The sequence below is a fragment of the Phalaenopsis equestris genome, unplaced genomic scaffold (genome assembly GCF_001263595.1).
Source record: "Phalaenopsis equestris unplaced genomic scaffold, ASM126359v1 Scaffold000251, whole genome shotgun sequence".
Lineage (NCBI taxonomy): Eukaryota > Viridiplantae > Streptophyta > Magnoliopsida > Asparagales > Orchidaceae > Phalaenopsis > Phalaenopsis equestris.
Genome location: NW_018164693.1, coordinates 1,754,705 through 1,777,059, shown reverse-complemented (window position 1 = coordinate 1,777,059; position 22,355 = coordinate 1,754,705). Strand labels below are relative to the sequence as shown.

At 34.6% G+C, this 22,355-nt stretch overlaps 2 protein-coding genes across 2 annotated transcripts; one reads left to right on the top strand and one right to left on the bottom strand.

Moving 5' to 3' along the window:
- Positions 1–131: 131 nt before the first annotated feature.
- Positions 132–11,807, bottom strand: LOC110024247 (2-oxoisovalerate dehydrogenase subunit beta 1, mitochondrial-like). Its single transcript, XM_020724108.1, has 12 exons — positions 11,536–11,807; positions 8,304–8,415; positions 7,765–7,800; positions 7,569–7,628; positions 4,579–4,636; positions 4,410–4,507; positions 3,917–4,006; positions 2,628–2,783; positions 1,436–1,531; positions 1,281–1,358; positions 641–727; positions 132–542 (listed from the first exon to the last, which is right to left on the bottom strand). The coding sequence occupies exons 1-12, from the start codon at positions 11,697–11,699 to the stop codon at positions 507–509; spliced, it is 1,071 nt and encodes a 356-aa protein (XP_020579767.1). The 5' UTR covers positions 11,700–11,807; the 3' UTR covers positions 132–506.
- An 8,320-nt stretch (positions 11,808–20,127) lies between these two features.
- Positions 20,128–21,807, top strand: LOC110024249 (GATA transcription factor 12-like). The gene is made up of 2 exons (XM_020724110.1): positions 20,128–20,444; positions 21,026–21,807. Exons 1-2 carry the CDS (start codon positions 20,361–20,363, stop codon positions 21,635–21,637), a joined length of 696 nt encoding a protein of 231 aa, XP_020579769.1. The 5' UTR covers positions 20,128–20,360; the 3' UTR covers positions 21,638–21,807.
- The last annotated feature ends 548 nt before the right edge of the window (positions 21,808–22,355 follow it).

Below are 22,355 nucleotides of genomic sequence, written 5' to 3'. Positions count from 1 at the left end.
AATCATACATAAATAAGGTTATATATATATATTAGTGATATGTCCTTAATCTTCACTGAATATGTATACAATTGTTTGTTTAAATTACTGCTTTGATTCCAAATCTATTTTGGGTGGCTCCAAAAAGAAGATTTTAATGCATGTTCTCAATAGTTCAATAATCACTTTGAAATCATGCTTTACATTTAACAATAAAAAAAAGAGGCCTTTACATACCTACCGCCCAATTTCTATGTATTAACATATTAATTCACCTAAATTTTAATTTTTGCGTGCAAACCACCTAATTCCTACGATTTCAATATAGAGTGGTATATAGGCAAAAATTGAAATTTTGATGATTGATATGCTAATACATAGAAATTGGATGGGTAGATATGTAAATCTCCCCAAAAAAATTAATTGCAGCTGCACACTCTTAACCGCAGATGGGAATGTAGGAGTGCATTTTTATAAACTCCGTGATTAAAATGATCCCATGTAAATGGTCTGGAAACTACTTCGGCTTAATAACTCACAGTTTCTTTGATTGCATCCAGAATCTGCAAATGGTGTTTGGTGAGGTCAGTAATGGCTTCCACTCGCATGAGAGAAACCAAAAAGAGAATTATAATGAAAGAAAAATGAATATGAAGATGACCTTATTCTTTGTTGGCATATAGAAGGGCTCATAAACAAGAGGGAAGGGAGTGTCCAGGCCACACACTCTAGCTATAGGAGCTTCCAGCTGCAAATATACTCAGATGAATCAGATGGAGAGTTATCCAAGTTCCCCCTCTAATAAATTAATAATTTCATTTTCAGTCAATAGTTTTACAAGTTAAAATGGTAGTATTTTTGATGTGATATAAGAGATTTGGCAATATAAATGTAAAAAAAAGTAGAGTTTGGGTGTTAGATATGTAAATATATAGGGGATAGGGTGGTATGCACTAAAATGCCTCTTTTTTATTTCAGTTTTTCTATCTACAAAAAATCAGATGAGACCATTGAAAATTTCTTGGTATGAGGCAATCAACAAGTGAGAGTTAACTTCAGAATCCTTCACAGTTTATGAGTGCAGCTTTAAGTCCTTTAAAGCCAAACTGCTTGCATTCTGAGCCCGATGTCCAGGCTCACAGCTCAGAACTTTGACTTTTATGTGAAAAATGAAGATTTTAAAAGTATTTCTTGAGATTAAAACTCAAAACCTGCTAAAATCTACTAAATTCATGATTTTTTAAAACAATTTGATAGCTTCGCGCAGTTAAATGAGGCTATATGTGAGATAGGAGACAAACTCTGAGGAAGCAGCGTTCTGCAATAGTAGAAGATATCTCAGCACCAAAACCTCCTGTCACAGGAGCTTCATGGCTGACCTGCATAAGTGTTTTTTGTCAAGTACTTTTTTTTTATAATACAAACATGCAAAAAAGAAATATTTATAGTTCCTTACAAGTAGTCTTCCAGTTTTTCTGACAGAAGCTTCCACTGTCTCCTTATCCCAAGGAATCAACGTTCTCAGATCAATAAGTTCGCAAGATATTCCATCCTGCAAATTCTTTACTTATATAACCTTTCCATAGGATGGAAGAACTATAATGGAATACCAAAAATCTTAGAGGATAATCTCGGCATAACAATGATAAAATGGCCGTAAACAAATCATGCAAATATAAAATATAATTTTGTTGAGAAAACTAGTTTAGGCTAATAGAGTTCCATTGTAATGTAAAAAGTAGAAAAAAGGCAGAAGGTGGACAGAAGGCATGAAATTATATACTGTAAGGGAGAGCTAATCTGTAAAAATCTACATCCTCACTTCAGTTCTAAATCATATTAGGTAAATCAGTAAATAGTAACATTAGAAAAAATTTTAAGAAAACCTGCAAAAAAACTATATCTTTAGTCAATTGTCATGCCAGCGTAAGCGTTTATATGATTATATATCGAAAAAGAATAGAGCATTGAAAAAAGATGACAAAGGAGAAAATCTTCATTAAAGAGAAAATGTTACAGATTCTTCCTATAAACAATTAACTCATATTTTTCCCATAGATTGCAGCTGGGGAGAGCAACGAGAAAGCATGCATAAAAGACTAGGATGAGGAAGTTGATGGCTTCGAGGGAAAGAGAGGGAAAGAGATTAGAGAACTGGGCATAGTACATGCATATTAAGAGGGATAGATGATTCGAGAGACTCGTACTGTTAGAAGGGATAGATTTTGTAAATGATTACTTCAGTGTGAAACTAGTTGAAGGATATGTGCTTGTATATACTTAAGAGAAGAGAGCAACGAAGAAAAGTATATTAAAGAAGATATTCTTATTAGTAAAGGCATATATCATAAAAAAAAATTGAAATTTTTTACCATTAATAATCAACACATGTAATTTAAATATGACAAGAAGTAAAAATCCCATCTTGCAAGAAGTGGAACCATTTTCTTAAACATAAAGTAGAAACTAACGAATTTATTTGCTGCTATATAACCATTTTTGTCAATACCTAAAGAAGCTCAATAGTGAAGATAAAAATTAAAATTTTCTTGTCAGTTAAAAAGGTATTTGGCATGCTGCATCCCAGAGTTGCAGATTTCAGTAGTTAAAAACATGGGCTTGACATAAAATATTCATAAAAGACGGACCTTTGCAGCATCATCGGAAGCTTGTTCTAAAACTGAAATTTGAGCTCCCCAACCAACAAGTGTTATATCACTACCTTGACGAATCACCTCTGCCTCAGAGAGAGGCAACATATAGTCATGCTCGGGAACTTCTTCGACAGCCAATCTGTAGAGCCACTGGATGATGATCACAAGAACATTAGACATGGGACGTAAATAAACAAATCTAAGACTACATTTTTTTGAATCCTTTAATTCACAGCATATAAGGGAATTAGCACATTTTGCTTGGGGGCTATTAGGAATTACTTTTGGTTTTCATTTTTTTTTTCTTTTGGCTCTATAAAAATATTTTGATTCGTATTTTCTGTTTTTTGTTTTGAAATCAACTCAAGCTGTTTTTGAAAATACCCAAAAGAACTTTTTAAGAGTCAATTTAAGTGTTTTTATTCTCCCTCTTTTTTCTTCTTCTTTTTCTTTTTGAATGAAAGCCACCTTTGCCACCATCGACCATCCACCCACAACTACCACAACCATTGGCAGCTGCCATTGCAATCACCCCCTTATGCAATATTCAATAAAAATAAAAACAACTAATTAAGATACCAAACATCTTTTTTTTAATTAAAAGATAAAAAAAAAATCTCAAACCATGTCTTGTTTATAGCATCACAGAGACCAATTATATAGGGCAAAACTAGAAGTAACAAACATAAAGAAATTGTTAAACTATGCCTTTTGAAAAGATAAGTAACCCATCAGAATTAAACATAGGAGAATAAGATGGAGAATGAATGGACATACATGTAATTAGAGAATGTCTACTTTATGGGTCAAAGATGATGAGCACAAAGGAATCAACCTCACGGTGGAAAGAAAGAAAATGTTAAATGGATATAAAGGCAAATGAAAGAATAAAATGATAATAAGAAACTTATAATAGGAGCAGCACCTAATAAAGATAAGATAGTAGAAATAAGGCAATTGCTTTGGGCATATACAGCTGAGAGCAGATAGAATTCAAGAGGATTGAAAAGAAAGAAAAACAAAAGTTGCATCCAAAGAATTCACAGAAACAGAATTAAAACGTTGTGTAGTCGTTGATAAGAAATGAATGAAAATTATTTTTCACAAAGCCAACCCAAAATATTGGGACAAGGCTCAAATTGCTGAATAGATAAATGAATCACATCCGGTGCATCAACTTCGGTGCTAATCATGCATATTTCAATTGTGTTATGACAAAAACACCAAGCTTAAGCTCCACAAAACAGAATACAACAAACAAAACAACAAAATAATCCCGCTACCTTGGGTTCAAAAAACACGACCGGATTTGGATCACGAATGCTGGATAGTAAAAGGCCCTTTGCTTGCCTCGGGCTTCGAGGTATCACAACCTGAAAAATTGAAACATACTTCAAATCGTTACAGTAATCATTTAAAAGATGTAATGCATGGGTCAACTACTTTCTGCAAAAATATGGTGCAAAATCCAACTTTCAACTTAATATTACATAGTTGAAAAAAATGTCAAAATAGTCCCCTGCCTTTTATAGGGGGGCATTTAAGTACCATAGTCTAAAAAAGTATCAATAAAAGAGTATTTCAGCCCCAATTAAAAAAGGCTGGAGACTAAGTTAACGTTTTTATAGACTATGGGACTAAAATTAGAGAACTATTTTGACACTTTATGCTTACATAATTAGTCTGGCCGCCTGCCACTTATTATGCTTCATGCGACTGATCACTAGATGCGAAAAAGTTCAGGTGAAGTAAATACAGAATAGTAAAAAGATTGACCTTAAGACCAGGAACATGACAGAAGAAAGCCTCCGGTGATTGTGAATGATAATGGCCGCCATGGCCGACTGCTCCATACGGGCTTCTTATAGTCAAACCTACAGAAACAAATTATCTTATAATATCATTCAGAACAATGAAGCTTATATAGAAATTTAAAAAACGTTACCTCCACAGTTGAATTCATTACCACTTCGGTATCTGAACTTAGCTGCTTCATTAACAATCTGCAGAGCAAAGGAAAAGATTTTTCTTTTAGGGACATTTACATACATAACCCACACAAAAACTTTCATATTTACACGCATAGCACTCAAATGTCTAATATCACATAAAAAAAATAATATTACCACTTTTTTTGAAAAAGTATCTTTCAGGCATAGATTTAGAACATCAAGATGCTATGTAAATATGAAAGTTTAGATGTGAGATATGTAAATACACAGTGCGCTGCATATGTAACTTTTCAGTTCTTTTAAAATTTCTCATAGCAGTTTGAATAACAAATAAATTTCCTGCCGGAGAGTGATTCATGAGAATAGGAATTGACCTTGATTGCCTAGGTCTTTTTTTATCTCGCACACACATGCATTCTAGTAGAGAATATGTAAACATTCTTATGCCCACAATCTCTACTTAATTATTTGTTCTAGTGAGAACTAAAAAAGTTGCAATATCAAAATCAATTCTCACCATCGCCTTGATTTACCTCGAAAAAGAAAGTGATCTCGTAAAAATAGTGTAAGTTCCCAAAAGGTAACTAAAGAATCATCTGACTAATAGCATCATAAGACTTAGGGTGCATTTGGGGCAACTTTTTAGCTACGACGCGGCCACAAAACGCAGAAACTCGTGCTTGGAAACTATGATACGTCGGCGGTATGGGATAATCTTATGTAAATGTGAGTCGCGGGTTGGACCTCGTGGCCCGAGTTTTGATCGTGTGATTTCCTTCGCGTGCCCTCAATTTTGTTTGCGTTGTGCTTGGCATCAGTGCCCTAGCTCCCCTCTCCTCTTCTAACTCTGATCGACGGTCTACGGTGGCACTCTCATCTCGTTCCTCCCTGCTCGCTGGTTCCAAGCCCATCTTTTCTCTTCCGTCCTCTAGTATTTCTTACGCCTCACTTTCCCCTTGTCTTATCTCCTTTTGTGAGGTATGCGGTTGATGTTGGGCTGTGGTTTTTGGCTTTCCTCGCGGTAACTTGGTTTTTACGAATCGTTCTACGTGCTTATGGCTGTGATTACCGTCTGTGGCTTGGTGTCTTGCGATTTATGGCTTAGCTCTGTGATTGCCACTTGTGGCCTGATTTTTTGCGGTTCTTATGGAGAAATTGATGAAAGCAATTAAGAGAGAAGTTCATGAAAAATTTTGTCGTTTGTGGCTTGTTTTTTTACATTTTATAGCTTATGTCTGTGATTGCCTCTTGTGGCTTGGCTTTTGCGGATCCTATTGAGAAATTGATGAAAGCATATGAGAGAGAAATTTTTTTTATTTTTTTGGTTTTTTTTTTGTTTATGACTGCCAAGTGATTGACTTTTGTCGGTTGGTTTTATGGATCCTATGGAGAAATTGATAAAAATATTTGAGACAAATTTTTACTTTTTTTGGCTTTATTTTTTTCTGGTTATGGCATAACTTTGTGATCGCCTTTTGTGGGTTGGTTTTGTGGATCCTATGGAGAAACTAATGAAAACATTTGAGAGAGAAATTCATGAAAAAAGTTTTCATTTTTGTGTGGCTTTATTTTTTTGGTTTATGGCTTAGCTCTGTCAATGCCTTTAGTGGACTGATTTTATGAATTTTTATGGATAATTTGGTAAAGAAATTTGAGAAGAAAATTCATAAAAATTTTTGCCATTTGTGGCTTGCTTAGGGATTCACTATATGGAATCATTGAAAAAAAGGAGGAAATGGTGGCTGTGTTGGTGTCCTGTGCTGGCCATATGTGTTTTTGGTGGCTGTGAGCTGGTGATGGTCGTTTTTTGTTGGGCGTTTGTGTGGTGATGCTGGTGATGGTAATTGGGTGGTGTGGTGATTGTGGTGGTAGTGGTTATGTGGTGGGCGAGGTGGTGGTGGTTGTGTGGTGGTGGGGGTAAGTGGGTGATAGTGGTTGGGTGTTAGTGGTCAGCCACGAAGCTACAAGAGATAGTTTTAGAGATGCCAATGAAAAATCATAGAAAACTGTGACTATTTTCTGTAGGCATATAGGCAAGAAGATTCCACCACCGAGAGTGATCGGGCGTAGAAAGTATCTCTGGAGGATGACTTATCTCGTGACATAGGATGTTTGTATTTTTAAAATAATATTACATATTATTAATTATTATTTTAATAATTATTTTCTTAATTTTGGTAGTCATGCTACTCACTATTTAGTGATGTGAGTATCTTTATTTTGTAATGTTCTGCACTGAATATTTGTTCTCAAATAAGAAATGTACTAGTATGAACAACTATGTTGCCAACAACATTATTATGCATGGACATAATGGTCATTTGTCCAGAAACAGCTGCAACATAGTTGTTTTTAAACTGCAAAAATCAAACAGACAAACAATTTATCCACAATAGTTTCTGCACAACAAGCTATTATTAAATTGTAGCTGCCCCAAACAGACCTTTGATAAAAAAAGAAAGAAGAAATCCCCTAGAATAAGTTCTACATTGTTCTTACCTCATTAATCTTCATTATTAACATTACAGCCCCACCTGCTAGAAAGCAGAAAAGCAGCCAAATGTAAATGTTATCCTAACAGCAAGGGTAGTGTTCGATATAAAGCACACACTCAAGTTTTGCTGATTTTAATAATTTTTTCGGTTTTAAATTTCAAATAAATAATAATTTCATTAATAGAGGAAGAAAAAATCACGTCTACAATGTTTAACCATGAATATAAGGTGATGATGATTATCTGAACATGAAATATTTTCAAAGTTGATGACAGGATAGCTTTTATTGTTTATATTAGTTATTGTATTAGGAAATACGATAATTGTTATTTTGTTTTGAGTATATTTTTTTTTTCTCACATAAAATTTAGGTCATATTTTTAATCATTGAATAATTACAAGAATAATACTTTAAATTTTCATCCACAGCAACTATCTAGGCGGCATAATTGTAGGCATGTATAGCTTATATTAAATGAAATACATGCCTGGTCAAAGGCAGGAAAGATGTAGTCTGCAAATTGGATTTCAGCTATAGCTCGATTTCCCTGTCAATCAAACGAGAAGGTTCAATGTCGAATAGAACATAAAAACTAAAAGAAAACTTTAAACAAATGTAAAAAAAAGGAAAAAAATTAGGTTGGGAAACATAAAGCAATAAAGCATAATTGAGGAAAGGATCACCATTGCCGCCAATCCTATAGCAAATCCAGCAATTCCCTGCATCGTAAGATACGTCAGAAAAATAAAAATGAGAAGGCTGCGAGAGGAAAACAAGGAGAAGAAACTAAGCACTTAGATTCATCAATAACACTAATATTAAGTCGTCGATAAACAACACCGAGACGAGCTTTAAACAAAATCATATATTTTTGAATGAGAAAAGAGTCAAAACAGTCCCCAATTCTTTGGAAGGGTCATTTTAATCCCATAGTTAATAAAAATATCAATTTGGTCCCCAAACCCTTTTAATATGAGATGAAAGCCTCAATTTAAAGATTTTGATCACTACTTTGACACTTTTATACAGTTTGGGACTAAAACAGCCCCATGTAAATAATCAGGGGACTATTTTGAAACCATACTCATTTTTTAGTACTATGCTAAACAGCTTTTACCACGATTATCTGGTAAATGTTACAAAACTGTGATTAAGCAGTCCATGCTGTAAAGCTACTCGTTTTTTGACAAAAACTTACAGCACTATTTAATCATTTATATACCTGTTCACATAGCGGGGTGTTGAATACTCTATTTCGACCAAATCGATCAACTAATCCAGTCGTGCAGCGGAAGACACCACCAAAGCCCACGTCCTCTCCAAAGACATAAGCACTACAAAAAAAAAAAACAATGAGTAGCTAAGTAAAATTAGACAGCAACAGGAATCTGTGCAAATTCTAATGACATTCACTAAACATGTGTGGCTGGAAGATAAGATGGTAACAGATGATGCCAATTTGGACAAATTTCAATCCTTTTCTCCACTAAAAGCACCCTCATGGGATTGAAAGTCTCACTTGGTCTCCCATTTTTAACATGAATACAGCAAAAGAAATGCTTATTGTAACACAATCAAAATTACATTGAAAATGAGCTAATATAGTCAAACGATGACTCTTAATTGGGTCATAAAGTTCACTTAATTCATAACATATGAAAAAAACATAATATTTACACACTTGGCAGTTGTAATAGAATTATCAACTTTTTTTTTCCTCCCACCACTACTTTAAGAACACATTCTGCTTAGAGGAAATGGAAACAACATTGATTTGCTTAGTAAGTTACAATGTTCTTTTTTGATGATAGTAAAATCAGTTCATTAGAAGTTCAAAAAGTATGAGTTTTGTTCAGTCAATAAATCTACCAGATTTGCTTGCACTTTTCTTGCCGGCAACACTGGTAAGGAGTTGATAAAGTATGTGCTAGCTAGGGCTGTCAATTTGGCTTGTTGTTCACGAACAGCTTGTGTTCGGCACATTAAACAGCTCGTGTTCGGCTCGTTCGTTAAGCCCAACGAACACAACACGAACAAATTTTTAAGCTCAAAATGTAAACGAGCCAAACACAAATAAAAGTTTGTTCGCTCGTGTTTGGCTCAAATTAGCTCGAAAAAAAATAAATAAATAAATATATACATAATAAATATACATAAAATTAAATATTATAAATTATAATTAATTAATTTTTATACAAATTTTTTAAGGAAAATTATTATTTTAATTTTATTTAAAAAAATGAATTATTTTAATAATTTTCTATTCTAACGAGACAATTTTGAGCCGAACATGAATATGAATAAGTTTTATTAGCCGAACACAAACATACTGTTCAATAGTCATTTCAAACACGAGGCAATTTCGAATGAGTGGAACACGAGCCCAGCTTGAGTTCGCTCAAGCTAGGCTCGTTTACAGCCCTAGTACTAGCGTGTGAAATTCTATGTAGATTAAAGAGAATATTTAGGAACCGTTTGACAACTTTTGGGGTTTAACTCAAGTATAATTTAGTAAATCCTGTAAACTCAGATTTATTAGATCATTTCCTGTTTAAATCCTAAAGTATGTTTGGTATTGGATTAGATAAAGCCAATTAATCCTGTAAAACTGTTTGGTAACTTCTTCCATGATTTCAATTTGTTGTCTTAGCCTTAGATTAAAATATTGATCATAAATAATTTTTTTATACTACTAAAATTCTGTAGCATGCAAAAGACAAATGAAATTTAAAGGTAAAACTGCATGCATGGACAATCATTGCTACAACATTAACTTATCATAATTGATAGGTATTTCAACCTCACGTTACAAGTTATCGTATCATCTAATGACTTCATCAAATTTTTATCGCTAGAATCAAAATGCCATTTTTTAAATCAGAACAGGTTCACAACTTTATTTGACTATTGTAAGAGATTGCAACATAGATATGGAAAAAGAAATGACTTTACTTCTACATAATTGATGACATTTGTATCGTTTGATCGCCAGTTCGTGTATGTTGATCAGGTTAGGAGGGGTCAACTGCTAGCATAAGGGTGATGCATTAGTTCGTGGGCGAATATGTATTTCAAGTGCTACAGAGACAATATTAAATGGTTGATTTAGGTCATACTAAGAATGAGAAATTATTAGCATCATCTCGTGGATATCATTATAATTTGAGTGAATGTCACGGAATCGAATCTGTAAGTATTCAACATCGTAAAGCTATATAATAATCATCATGCCTAGCTACATGACATAATTTTAAAAAAAAAATCAATATATGAAAAAATAAAATTCCAAACAGTAGGTTGCGTGAGTTGGCGGTTGGTGATGAGTACCCCAAAATACATGAATCTATCAGAAAGAGAGCTCAGGGTGATGCAATGAAACATAAAATCATCACGAACATGTGGAATGCATATGTAAAACATCTAACTCATTCATCTAAATATAAGGATATTTGTATGGTACAATTTAATAATATATTATTTTAACTACAGAAGATAGGACGAAGAGGTCACCAAGCTTAAGCATCTTCTTCATACATTCGTCCTATCTTTTGCAGTTAAAATAATATATTTTCATGACATTCCATTCGAATTTACGAAAATAATAGGAATCAATTATGCAGGTAGGAATAGTTCAAACTCCACATTTTTTTAAGAGAAATTTACAGACAAAGAATACAATTTTTATGTATCACTTTGGTGTATTAAGCCTGTACATGAAAAGAAGTATTTCACTATTAAAAAGTTATAATAGTTCTATTTTTTATGTGATATTAAAAATCCGAGTGTTGTGCGTAAATATGAAAATTTAGGAGTAAGAAATGTAAGTACATACAAATTATGTGCCATGTATGTAAATGCCCCTTTTTTTTCATGCAAATGCCCCTTCTTTTCGTATTGTAATACACAATCTATGATGTTCACATCAGACTGCATCACATATATCTATTAAACCAAACAACTAGGAGTTTGAACTTCTTCTAATCATTCACAAAATAAACTCCACTAAATAATGAACAATCATAAATCCATCTCCGAAAAGAATTTTCTTATTTTAAATAGAGCACTGTAAGTTTTCTGATTCAAGTTTAGCAGGGTTGATAAACTTGGATTGAATTAAACAGCAGCGTCAAACGATCTCCCAATCCTTCCAACAGCATTCTACCCCAAAACTTCCAAATTTCTATTCATAGCCGAATAAAAAAATTAAAAAAAAAACTACTAAAATACAATTAGTACATCTCCCGCGGCAGAAAGTTCAGTCAACAAACAACCAAATGCATTCTAGATTTTATACTAATCAAATCAGCCACTCCAAAAACCCTAAAAAAAGTTAATAACTCTAATTCTACCGAAAAATCCCGTTTTAATGCCATTGTTTTCCACAAAACTGGAATATAAGCAAAATGGAGGAAAAAAAGGGTTAAATTTCCAATATTTAAAAGTAGAACTATTACCGGGGGTCTGTTTCGAGAGCTATATGCAGAGCCTGGTTGATGGCAGAGAAGAGATTGATTGGCTTTCCCTCACTCCCCAATTTCTCCACCTCACAAGATGATGAGAAGCTCCTCGTCGCAGCTGCTAGCCCTCTTCCCATTTCCCTCCTCAGAACCCTCGCCATTCTCGATCAACTTCAGAGGTCAACTGAAATATGAGAGAGAGAGAGAGAGAGAGAGAGAGACTCCGCCGGCTAAAGGGTAAACTGCCACTCTTGAGAGGATAAGAGCAAGCTTCTCCGGTCACTCAACATGCTATCACCAGATGGAAGAGAAGTAACGGTCACGATGTAATCATCAATCACTGTTTATCTGTTTTGGACTTTACAGCGGATTTTAAAAGTGATGTCTTGTAATTAATATTATCTTCGTTTTAATTAACAGGGCACAATCACGCTAATCCGGTGTAGTGGCGGGCACCCTCTCCCATGAACTGATTTTTATTTATATGGATCATTACAATCCTTATAAAAATATCAATATATTTTTATATTTATTAAATTGATGTTGAAATAATTCTCATAGAAGCTATTAGAATTCGATTTTAAATTTTCATATTTACATTCAAAATATTTTGATATCAAAACCAAAATTTGAAAATGTGACCACATACCATTTAGGACCCATTTGGGGCAATTTACAAATGCGGGCGGCGTTTTTACTGTACCGTTTGGTTCGCCTGTTTCGCCAGCTTATCTGAAATCGCGTTTGAGTTTTTACACTAAACGCAAGCCACGGATCGAACCCCGCGGTTCGCCAATGGGCAGTTTATCCTGAAACACACAAGCTGCCCCAAAGTATTTATATGCCTAGCAAGTAGCACCTTTACTTCAATTTTTATATATACGTCATCTTATCTAACATTAAAATATGTATTTTACATTTAAAAAAATTAAAATAGTAATAGTTTTTATGTAATATAAAAAATTTGGGTATATATGTAAGAATAGTAATGCTTTTTCACTGCCTTTTTACCAGCTTTAATTCATGTTGCAGCTTGTGCTAAATGAAAGTTACATTGAAATTAAGTATTTAGAATAGAATTATTGAAGCAAAATATAAATTATTATTATTTTACTTCAAATTACTAAAAAGCCATTAAAATTTATGATGGCCCCAGGAAGGAATATGAATGATATGCCTGCCATATAGCTGTTTAGGCATCAGCAGCTGTGATGATGCTGAAACTGAGGAAAGAGGTCCCCTCAGCAATGCTGCCATTGCCTTTTCAATTGATTATATTGACAGTTTTGTTCTTCTAAGAGTAAAGTTTGATTATTATAGGCTTGATCTTGATAATATATACTCGTACTACTTTGACTCGGGTTGATCAAGTCGTGAAGCGGACCCAAAATAAGTCCAAGGTGCTATCGATCGAGCCCCGGGGATCATAAGTTGAAAATACACGAGCTTTTGTTCTCGGAGATTTTCTTCTTTATCTTTTCAAGTCTCATCTCTTTAAGCTTGATCAATTGACCTAGCCGATAATAGAATAGTTGTAGAGCGAGATGAAGATAAGTGAGAGAGAGTGTTGCTCAAAACTCCAAAAAAAAAAAAAAATCATAATCCTTGTTTTCATTTAGTACACCCTATTTATAATGACTGTCTTTCATAAAATGTTACGTTTAGTCTCATGGTACCACTTTTGGTCAATCTTTGGAGGATCGTGGCCGACTTCTAGTGTCTGCTTGGTTTGGTTGACTTCTAATGGTTGCCTGGTTGTGATCGGCCTCTGGTGGTTGTCTGGTTGTGATCAACCCTTGGTGGTCTTCTCGTCGTCGTCGGCATCTCGCATGTGGTTGCTCTGTTGACTCATCTTCAATCCTTAAATATCTTGAGTTCGTCTTGTTATACTTGTCGGGATATAATCTACCCGATGAGTTTTAAGTTGGAACTCGAAGTGAAAGCGCTTCAACTATTGATGGCTCGAACAACAGCTGTTCAGTTGTCCGAACAAAATTGGTAGAGTTATATTTATTATGCATTTTATTTGAAAGTTTTTTTTTTAATTTTAATAAACTAATCAACTTGTATATGAAAATACTCAAAAAAACAGTAATATGTTTTGAGTATTTAAAAATTTTTTAAAATAAATATATATAAACATATATTAAATATATTTTATTTCAATCAAAATACAAAATAACATAAAATAAAAACTAAAAATATAAAAGGACAGGCAAAAATGATCTCAAAGTGGCCCTAATTAATTTGACACAATTTTTTGAAATTTGTTGTGAAAATATTGAATTAATTCTAAATAAATCTCTAATTTGCATTAGAGCTTCATTAGTACTGTGATCGCAATACTTTGAAGATGAATCTGCCTAGAGAAGTGGGAAAAAATATTCGGCCCGTACGTTCGGGCGGCCAACCACAGACCGCCACGTCGCCCACCGATGAGGTGTATGGCGACGTAGCGCTGGTGGTTGACCGTCAAAAAGTGCGGTGTCCGGGGGGAATATTTTCTCGAGAAATGGTGCCGTGAAAGAAACCTCTGCCTAATTAATACAGTGGTGTTCACTAATAATTGGAAACTTAGTTCATATTAGAAGGAAGTGGGGGCATTTACAAGCATACCCAACCATTCTTATGTATCAACATATCACAAGGACTCGGAAACTTTGATTTTTTTTTTTCATTTATATCCTCCAAATCTTTCATATATTTTAACTTTTATGAAGTGGAATACCAAGTATAGATATAGTTGGCGTAAATGTAAAAATTGAAGTATAGATGTTAGATATGTAAATACATGAGAAATTAGTGACATGTATGTAAATCTTCCTACAGTGAAATGCTTGAAAACCGGCGGAATCTCCTCCGGAGGCCGTCTGAAATGCAGAAAATGATGTTCATTGCAGCAGATGGAGATCTGTTCCACATTTCTTTGTTTTTATTCCTCTTTTCATTTAGCATTTTTCTTACTGAGAACATTGAAATGTTGGTCTTCTATGTAGTGTTTTGAAAGCAACTCGTTGATTCATTAATTAAAGATATATGTAATGTCATGCACTCATCTACAACACATTACTAAAACACTGTCGGCAATGTATTGACCTTTTTTGTTTGTATATTCCCAAGTTTATTAGCACAGTAACCATTTATTTGGGGCATAGTCCTTTCAAGAAGTGGTCGTTTAGTCCATGGTCCGTTGGATGGTCGGTGCAAGGTCAGCTTAGCTTCAGGGTCTATCCCTCGGTGTGGTCAGTACTCAATACTGTCGGGCAGCGAAGCTTTCACTTGTTCACTTAATATGACGGTTCACCAGGGCCTCTTTCCTCCTCCCTTTTTAGCTCACTCGTAGGGGTCTGGACCCCCACTAAGGGGGAGGGAGTCGACTGAATATCTCAGCCATTGGCGGGAATTTCGCTCGCATCCGATCCCCAATTCTTGCTCACCTCAGATGATCGTGTTGGGTGAATTGTGACCTCGTACGATCATGTTGGGTGAGCAACAACCGCTTCGTAACAGCACAGTACTGACTTATGGGCTAACGGGTATGGTCTATTTATAGATTTTATGAGTAACATTTTCTGTAAATACTACAAGAATTTGGATCACTCCATCGGATGGCCAAGGGAGATCTATTTTTTCAGATAATATTTGAAGAGAGACGTGAACATGGAAGAAAAATTTGTAGGAGCTCCACCGCAGCCGCTGCTCGCCACCGCCGTTATCTAGCCGTTATCTAGGCACCGTCATCGAGCCACCATCCCCGCTAGACCATCGACACCGCTGCCCAACCACTGTTTTGAACCGCCGTTGCTATTAGGTCACTGCTGCCTTGCCATTGTCACTGCCTCCGTCTGACCACCGCAGATTAGCCATTGTCACCACCGAACCACCGTCGTCAATGCCCCACCACAGCCATCAGGCAGCCTCCGCCACCGAACTACCGATGCCCAACCACCGCCATCGAGCCACCACCAAGGTCGTACCATCTTCTTTGAGCCACCACTACCATCGAACCACCCCCACCCAGCCACCGCCACTCCACTATCAAACCATCGTTGATCGACCATCGTCATTTGGTACAACCACCTCTAGACCATCGTCATTGCCACAAGACCATCATAGTCTAAGCGACATCGTCGCTGAACTACCACTACTTGGCCACCGCCTTTTGACCACTGCTGATCAACCATCTTTGTCAAGCCACTGCCACCATCGCTGCTCGATTATCACCGTCAAGCCAGAACACAACCGAAACACACTTGTCGAATCACCGTCATCTGACCATCTCCATTACCTTAACCGAACCGTCGTCGTTTAGTTGCAGTAGTCGCCATCAGACCACATATGTCCAACCCGCACCAATGTTAACATCGAACCACCACCACCGCTGTCGGACTATCATCGCCACAACCAAACCTCTGTTACTCGACCATCACTGTAGGCGTCTCTATCGCCGAAGCTGGCATTAGACTTTCTGATAACCAACCTCCATCATCATCTTTTCTTCACTAAAGCCGGGTCACTACTATTTCCTTAGCATTTTCTGTCAATTCCCTACCCAAAGTCACACCCACTTATGAAATATTGCTTCTTGTTGCTCAAGGGCTATTGATCAGACCCCTGTGGTTTTTGTTTCTTCAGGTTTTTCACATAAAACATTATGATGTCTTTTCTGTCCATTTCTTTTACTTATATGTGTGTCGGATCTATATACAATACTAAACGTTAATATATCACTCTACCTCCACAAACTTACGAGCACGCAGCAAACGTCTGCCAGAAAAATAGAATGCAAAATTCTCTTATGACATTTATGTGTTAGAAAGCAATTTTGCAAAAAAATACTTGTGTCTTATTTAAATGCATGTAGCACAACTCCTAAAGCAATATAGTGCTCTCCGAATTGTTCATTGGCTGGTTAAAAAAGAGTCAATGGAATCCGAGAAATGTTCACCAATCCGGTTCCAAGGACAAATCCACTGTTTATTTGATTGAGTGCTTATCCTTACTATGCTCTTTGTGGAAATAATATCATTGAAAGCCTTAGCAGAGGCAACGAAGGTTATGTTTGAGTTGGCTTTTGCATGCGCTCTATTTCAGATAGGTCATAGTTTTGTTTGCAGAACAACCTTTTTTGTTATATTGTTTAAGAATTTCTAAAATGAGAAGTTCTTTTTTACAATTAGATCTATGTAAGAAATAGCTATTTTTGACTTCATGAAAAAAAAATATTTATAATTCACACAATAAATTTTTAAGAAATTATTTCCTACATAGCAATAGCCCCAAATGGGCTCTAATTTTTCCTCTCCCTTTCTTTCCTATACAATATATAGCATTGGTTTCTCTTGGAAACATAGATTTTACATAAGAAAACCTAAGAAGGAGAAAATCATGGCAAAGGCCGAGAATTCATTATATAAAATAAGGAATTACAAGTGAAGAGTATCCCTTTTGCACAAAAAAGAAGATGAGTATTTATAATTTTAACAAGACTCATTTAACGAAAATAATTAAATGAGAGCTAATAAATTAATAACACACAAATTGTAATCTAAAGGCTACTATAAGCTTGATATAACGATCGAAACGTTCGATCTGTGTGTTCACAGCTTCAATCCGTGAGGTCATAATTTCTTTATGAGATGATAAGCGGAATTTACAAATTTTTAGTCACAAAGTTAGCAATCTCCACCTTGACATGAATTTACAATGAACATAAAATAAAACTTTCTCCACCTCTTCCACAAAGCTCTAATTATCATGAATAAATACCAACCAAGTCTATGCAATGCTCAAATTTGGCTATTGAGAGTGCTTTAGTTATAATATTTGTGCATGATTAACATGAGTACTGATCTTGCTCACAATAATATCACGACGAGTAATAACTTCACGAACGAAGTAATAATGAACATCAATGTGCTTAATTCTTTCATGAAGTATTTGATCTTTGCTGAGATGAATAACATTCTGATTATCACACATCAATATGATGATCTTCAAATTTTCACTAAGCTCTTTAATCAGATCTTTTAACTAAAATGATTCTTTGTAAGTGTGAGCAATTGTCATGTACTCAACTTCAATTATAGTAGTGTCATTATTATTTGTAAAGTAGCTTTTTAGCTAATCGCATAGCCACCAATAATAAACATGTATCCTGTAAGTGAACACCTTCAAATAAGATCTCTAGCAAAATCTGAATTAACATAGCCAATGACTCTATTTATAATCCTCCTAAATTAATTAAAATATATCTTTTGTTCCACAAAGATATATAATAATCCACTAAACTGTATTTCACTATTATTTACCCGAATTAATCATTTTTCTATTAACTGCACTAACTGCATATCATAAATCTGGACATGAACATATCCTTAAGTACATGAGATATCCCATTTCACTAGAGTATGAAACTCGAAACATATATTCAATCTCATCATTAAATTGTGAACATAAAGCTTATGAAAGTTTGCAATGTACAACTAATAGAGTAGTGGTGTAAACGAGTCGAGTTGAGTCGAGCTCGAGCTTCAGTCTACAATTCAAGCTCGCTCACGAGCCGACTTATTAATTTATTATAAAAGAGAGAACATGATATTAATTTAAGCTCACTTTATAATAAGATGACAAATAAAATGAACAATTAGAAGATAAATAATACAAAATCGTATAATATACAATACACAATATGAGTCATCATGTCAAGTATTTTCGTTGAAGCTCTCAAATCTTTCATCTCAAACTCACTGTTAAGTTGAGCTTTTAATGTCTTGATATCTCTTTTATTCTTAGTAGATATCAATATATTATCGACAAAAAAGAGTAAATAGATAAATAAGAATTTTTTTATTTGAAGTAAATACAACCATCACAACAACTTTGCTTAAACTCACGAGCAATCATGAATGAATCAAATTTTATATACCTTTGTTTTCTAGAAAACTTTCAAACTATAAAGATATTTTATTAATAAACAATCATGATCTTTTTTTTTTTTTTTGTAACCAAGAAACCATCAAACTGTTGCATATAGATGTCATCTTCAAGCTCTCCATGAAAAAATACAGTAATTGCATCTAACTGTTTACGTTCAAGATCATACTTAGCCAAAATACAAAGTAAAGCTTAAAATGTGCTATGTTTAACTACTAGAGAGAATACATCTATAAAGTCTACACCTGAAATTTGACTAGATCCCTTTATAACAAGCCTAGCTTTATATTGGACATTCTCAACTCCTGGTGTACATTTCTTCTTCATAAATACCCATTTGTAGCGAACAAATTTCTTACCTTGAGATAATGTTACCAAATCCTAATTTTTATTTTTATGCTGGGATTTACCTTCTATTGCATAGCGATCATCCACTTTTTAGAGTCAACTGAATTTTACAACTTCATTATAGCTTGAAGTTTCTTCACCACATTCGATACATTTAGCTACATTTAGAGCATCTGCAACCAAATCAGTCGTACAATACCTCTGAGGTAGCTTAATTTCTCTTTTTGTTCTATTCTTAGCAATAAATACTATGATGGTTATTGCTGTGATGGTGGGAAAACAACATCATCATAATTATCTGAATTTAACTCAAAAGTTTATTCTCGAGGATGCACCTCTATCAATCTAAACCTTCACTCATATGTTAAACATTTTCTTATGATCATCACATTTAGATTCTATAGTAGATGTTGTATGTAACATGACAGACTTGTCAACTATAACATCTTTACTAATTATCGGCATCATAACTTATAACCTTTAACTTGAATTTTATAATCAAGAAATACACACTTTGTAGATCTAAGTTCTAATTTATCATTATTAATATGAGCATATGCAAGACAAAAACATAATTCATAAATTAGAGTAACATGTTGGTATACCTGACCAAATATCATATGGACGTTTCTCGTCAATAACAATGGGAAGACAGCGATTCACGAGTAATAAGCTATAGAACCATATTCAACCCAAAATAAATAAAAGAAAAGGGTATTTATAATTTTAACAAGACCCCTTTAAAGAAAATAATTAAGAAAAATCAATAAAGCTATAATGAAGGAATTGCAATCTATAGTTTATTATAAGCTTTATCAAAGCGGTCCGAAACCTTGAATCTATATGCTCAGAGTTTTCTTCTAAAACCTAAATTCACGTAGACATAATTTTATTATGAGACAATAAACGAGACCTACAAATTCGTGTCACAAAATTAGCACTCCTAAATTTAGCTGCTTCATTAATATAAGGATACAAATAAAGCACTAAGTAATGAGCTTGGAAAACATGTCAGAAACGCTTTGCAGAAATGCAGAAACTTCATTATGGAGTCATCAACATCTGTAGAAATTATGGAAGGAAGAGATGTGTGCTGCACATGGAGCTGAATTTAATCTTAATTCAAGCACAATAACTGCAGAAGTTATCACTTGACTCTTGAAATTAGTGCATTTTTTAATTATTAATTAAATAATTTTTATTTTGACTGTTGAGGGGGAAAATTGCAAGACATCAGTTTCTTTCTGATCATAGAAATCAGTGCATTTTTACTGTCATATTTTTTTCCTGTGAAACAGAGGAGGGAGGGAAGGAATTTTGAGTGTTTGGGTTCTCTACCGACAAAAGAATGCGGAGGGAAGAAAAAGAAAGGCAAATAGGACAATCACTATAAAAATATCACAGAGGAGGTCCCATAAAAACCCCACCTTTATCAATCCTCTTTCGCTCTGCTCTACCATGTCCATTTCTCTACCTGGCCTTCTCTTCATTTTTCAACTGGTTTCACTGTCTTCGCCTCTGAATTGAGTTATTAAGCCATGGATTCCTTTTCAAATGCTTCAGTTTCTGGCTGTTTTCGGAAGAGTTTTTGCTCGGAGATGTCTCCCAATGAGCCTGTAATGGTTAGTTCTTATATTTCTGAAGTATGGAGTTTCGAATGTTTCCATTTTCTAAGGAGGAACAGAATTTTTTCTTATCTTAATTTATGTGGATGTAATCTGTCTTCTAGGTGTTGGATGTCTAGTAAGTTGGTCATTTAAATTTCTCTTAGTTTTTAATCCAAGATGGCTTTTTTTTTCTTCCCCGTTCTTCATATTTCACAAGTCAAAAAATTTAATTAATGTGGTCCACTTTTCCATATTTTTGAACTACACAAGCATTTTCCCTTTTTTATTTTTAAAGAATCATTAAAATTTTCAGCTTGAATTACTTTATTCTCATCTTCATCTCTAAATCACTTTTACCAGTCCTGATCAGTCTTAGCCTTAAAACTTTACTTCTACCTCAAGAAATGCTTCTATTCCAGTTACTTTAAATGAATGCCCAGCATTTCCTTCTTACTCCACATCATTAAAATTACACAATTCCCTTAAAATCATCTTATTTCTTCCTCTTCTTCTTCTTCGTCTTCATCAACTCCATTTCAAAAGCCATGATTCTAAGTTCTTCGCCTGAAACTTCCTCTCATCTTCTTTTCATGCAGGAACAAGAAGAAAATGACGACGTTAGTCTAGAGTGGCTATCTATTTTCATGGAAGATTGCCTCTCCGGAAACACATCCTTCTCCATCCCACAAAACCAAACTCCTTCCACCAATCCACCACCACCTCAAACCCTAAAACATAAACCCTCTTCTTCCTCCTCCTCCAATGACATGAAATTCTCAACAAAAACCAAAACCAAAAGACGAAAGCTCGCACCTTTAGAGGAGGAGAACACTCCCCTTCTTCCTCAAACCTACTGGCTCGCAGAAAGTGAGCTCATTCTTCCAAAAAAGGATTTTTATGAGAACAATAAAGCAAAAACCACTGAAGTTGAAGCACAAGCGGTGCCAGGGAAAGATCAAGGACAAGTTCAGCCAAGGAAGTGTACTCATTGCCTCTCACAGAAGACTCCCCAGTGGAGGGCAGGTCCATTGGGCCCCAAGACTCTCTGCAACGCATGTGGTGTGAGGTTCAAGTCTGGCAGACTGTTGCCAGAGTACAGGCCTGCAAAGAGCCCTACTTTTGTGAGCTGCAAGCATTCCAATTCACACAAGAAGGTCATGGAGATGAGGATGGCCATACCCTCTAATCACTTTGGCTTAGAGGATTAGAAAATGTACAAAAATGGCTTTCTGAGTGTGATTCTATCTTCCTTTGTAGTCTTCTTCATTACCTTGAATGTTCATTTGTTTTGTTTGCTTATGTACTAATGCTCCCCAATGGTTTATCTTCCTGTTTTTAATACATGCAATGCTCCCCAAATTTCTTGTTTGAAAGAGATTCCTGCATTTGTTGTTTTCTGTCATCATACAGCAAAATCAAATGATGCAAAATAAACTTTTGTTTGTATTTTTAGAAAAAAAATATATATTATAAAAACCATAATATGAAAATTATATGAAAAGAAATATTTTATTGATCATGTGCGGTCAGTGGGTCACCAATATAGGATCATCATATAAAATTGAACACATCAAGGGATGAAGGAGGAAGAGTATCAGTGTACATGGCATCAAGGCAGTGGTTCTTGCACAAATTTTGGACTAATCTCATTAATATAAAAATATTTTTTTAAATTATTAAGTAAGTTCAGTGATGATGATTAAGTTATCGGAAAAAAATTAATTGTAGAATAGTGAATACTGAGCTTTCATATATAAGAGAGCACTACTAGCTGGCATCACACAAAGCATTCAGAATTGTCAAATTCTACGCATATGCCTGGCATGCAGAAGCCGTCATAAATACTCTTTTTATTTTATTTTTTTCTTATTTTTTTAGAGCCTCAATTGATTTGCCGACACATTCTAAGTACATATATATATATAT

Excerpts from the sequence above, each read along its gene's own strand:
- LOC110024247 (XM_020724108.1), bottom strand. The coding sequence starts at position 11,699 with ATGGCGAGGGTTCTGAGGAGGGAAATGGGAAGAGGGCTAGCAGCTGCG. Across the intron at positions 8,416-11,535 it reads GCTCTCGAAACAGACCCCCG|TGCTTATGTCTTTGGAGAGG; the intron begins GTAATAGTTCTA and ends TTTTTTTTGTAG. Across the intron at positions 1,532-2,627 it reads CTTCCGATGATGCTGCAAAG|GATGGAATATCTTGCGAACT; the intron begins GTCCGTCTTTTA and ends AAGAATTTGCAG.
- LOC110024249 (XM_020724110.1), top strand. The coding sequence starts at position 20,361 with ATGGATTCCTTTTCAAATGCTTCAGTTTCTGGCTGTTTTCGGAAGAGT. Across the intron at positions 20,445-21,025 it reads CTCCCAATGAGCCTGTAATG|GAACAAGAAGAAAATGACGA; the intron begins GTTAGTTCTTAT and ends CTTTTCATGCAG.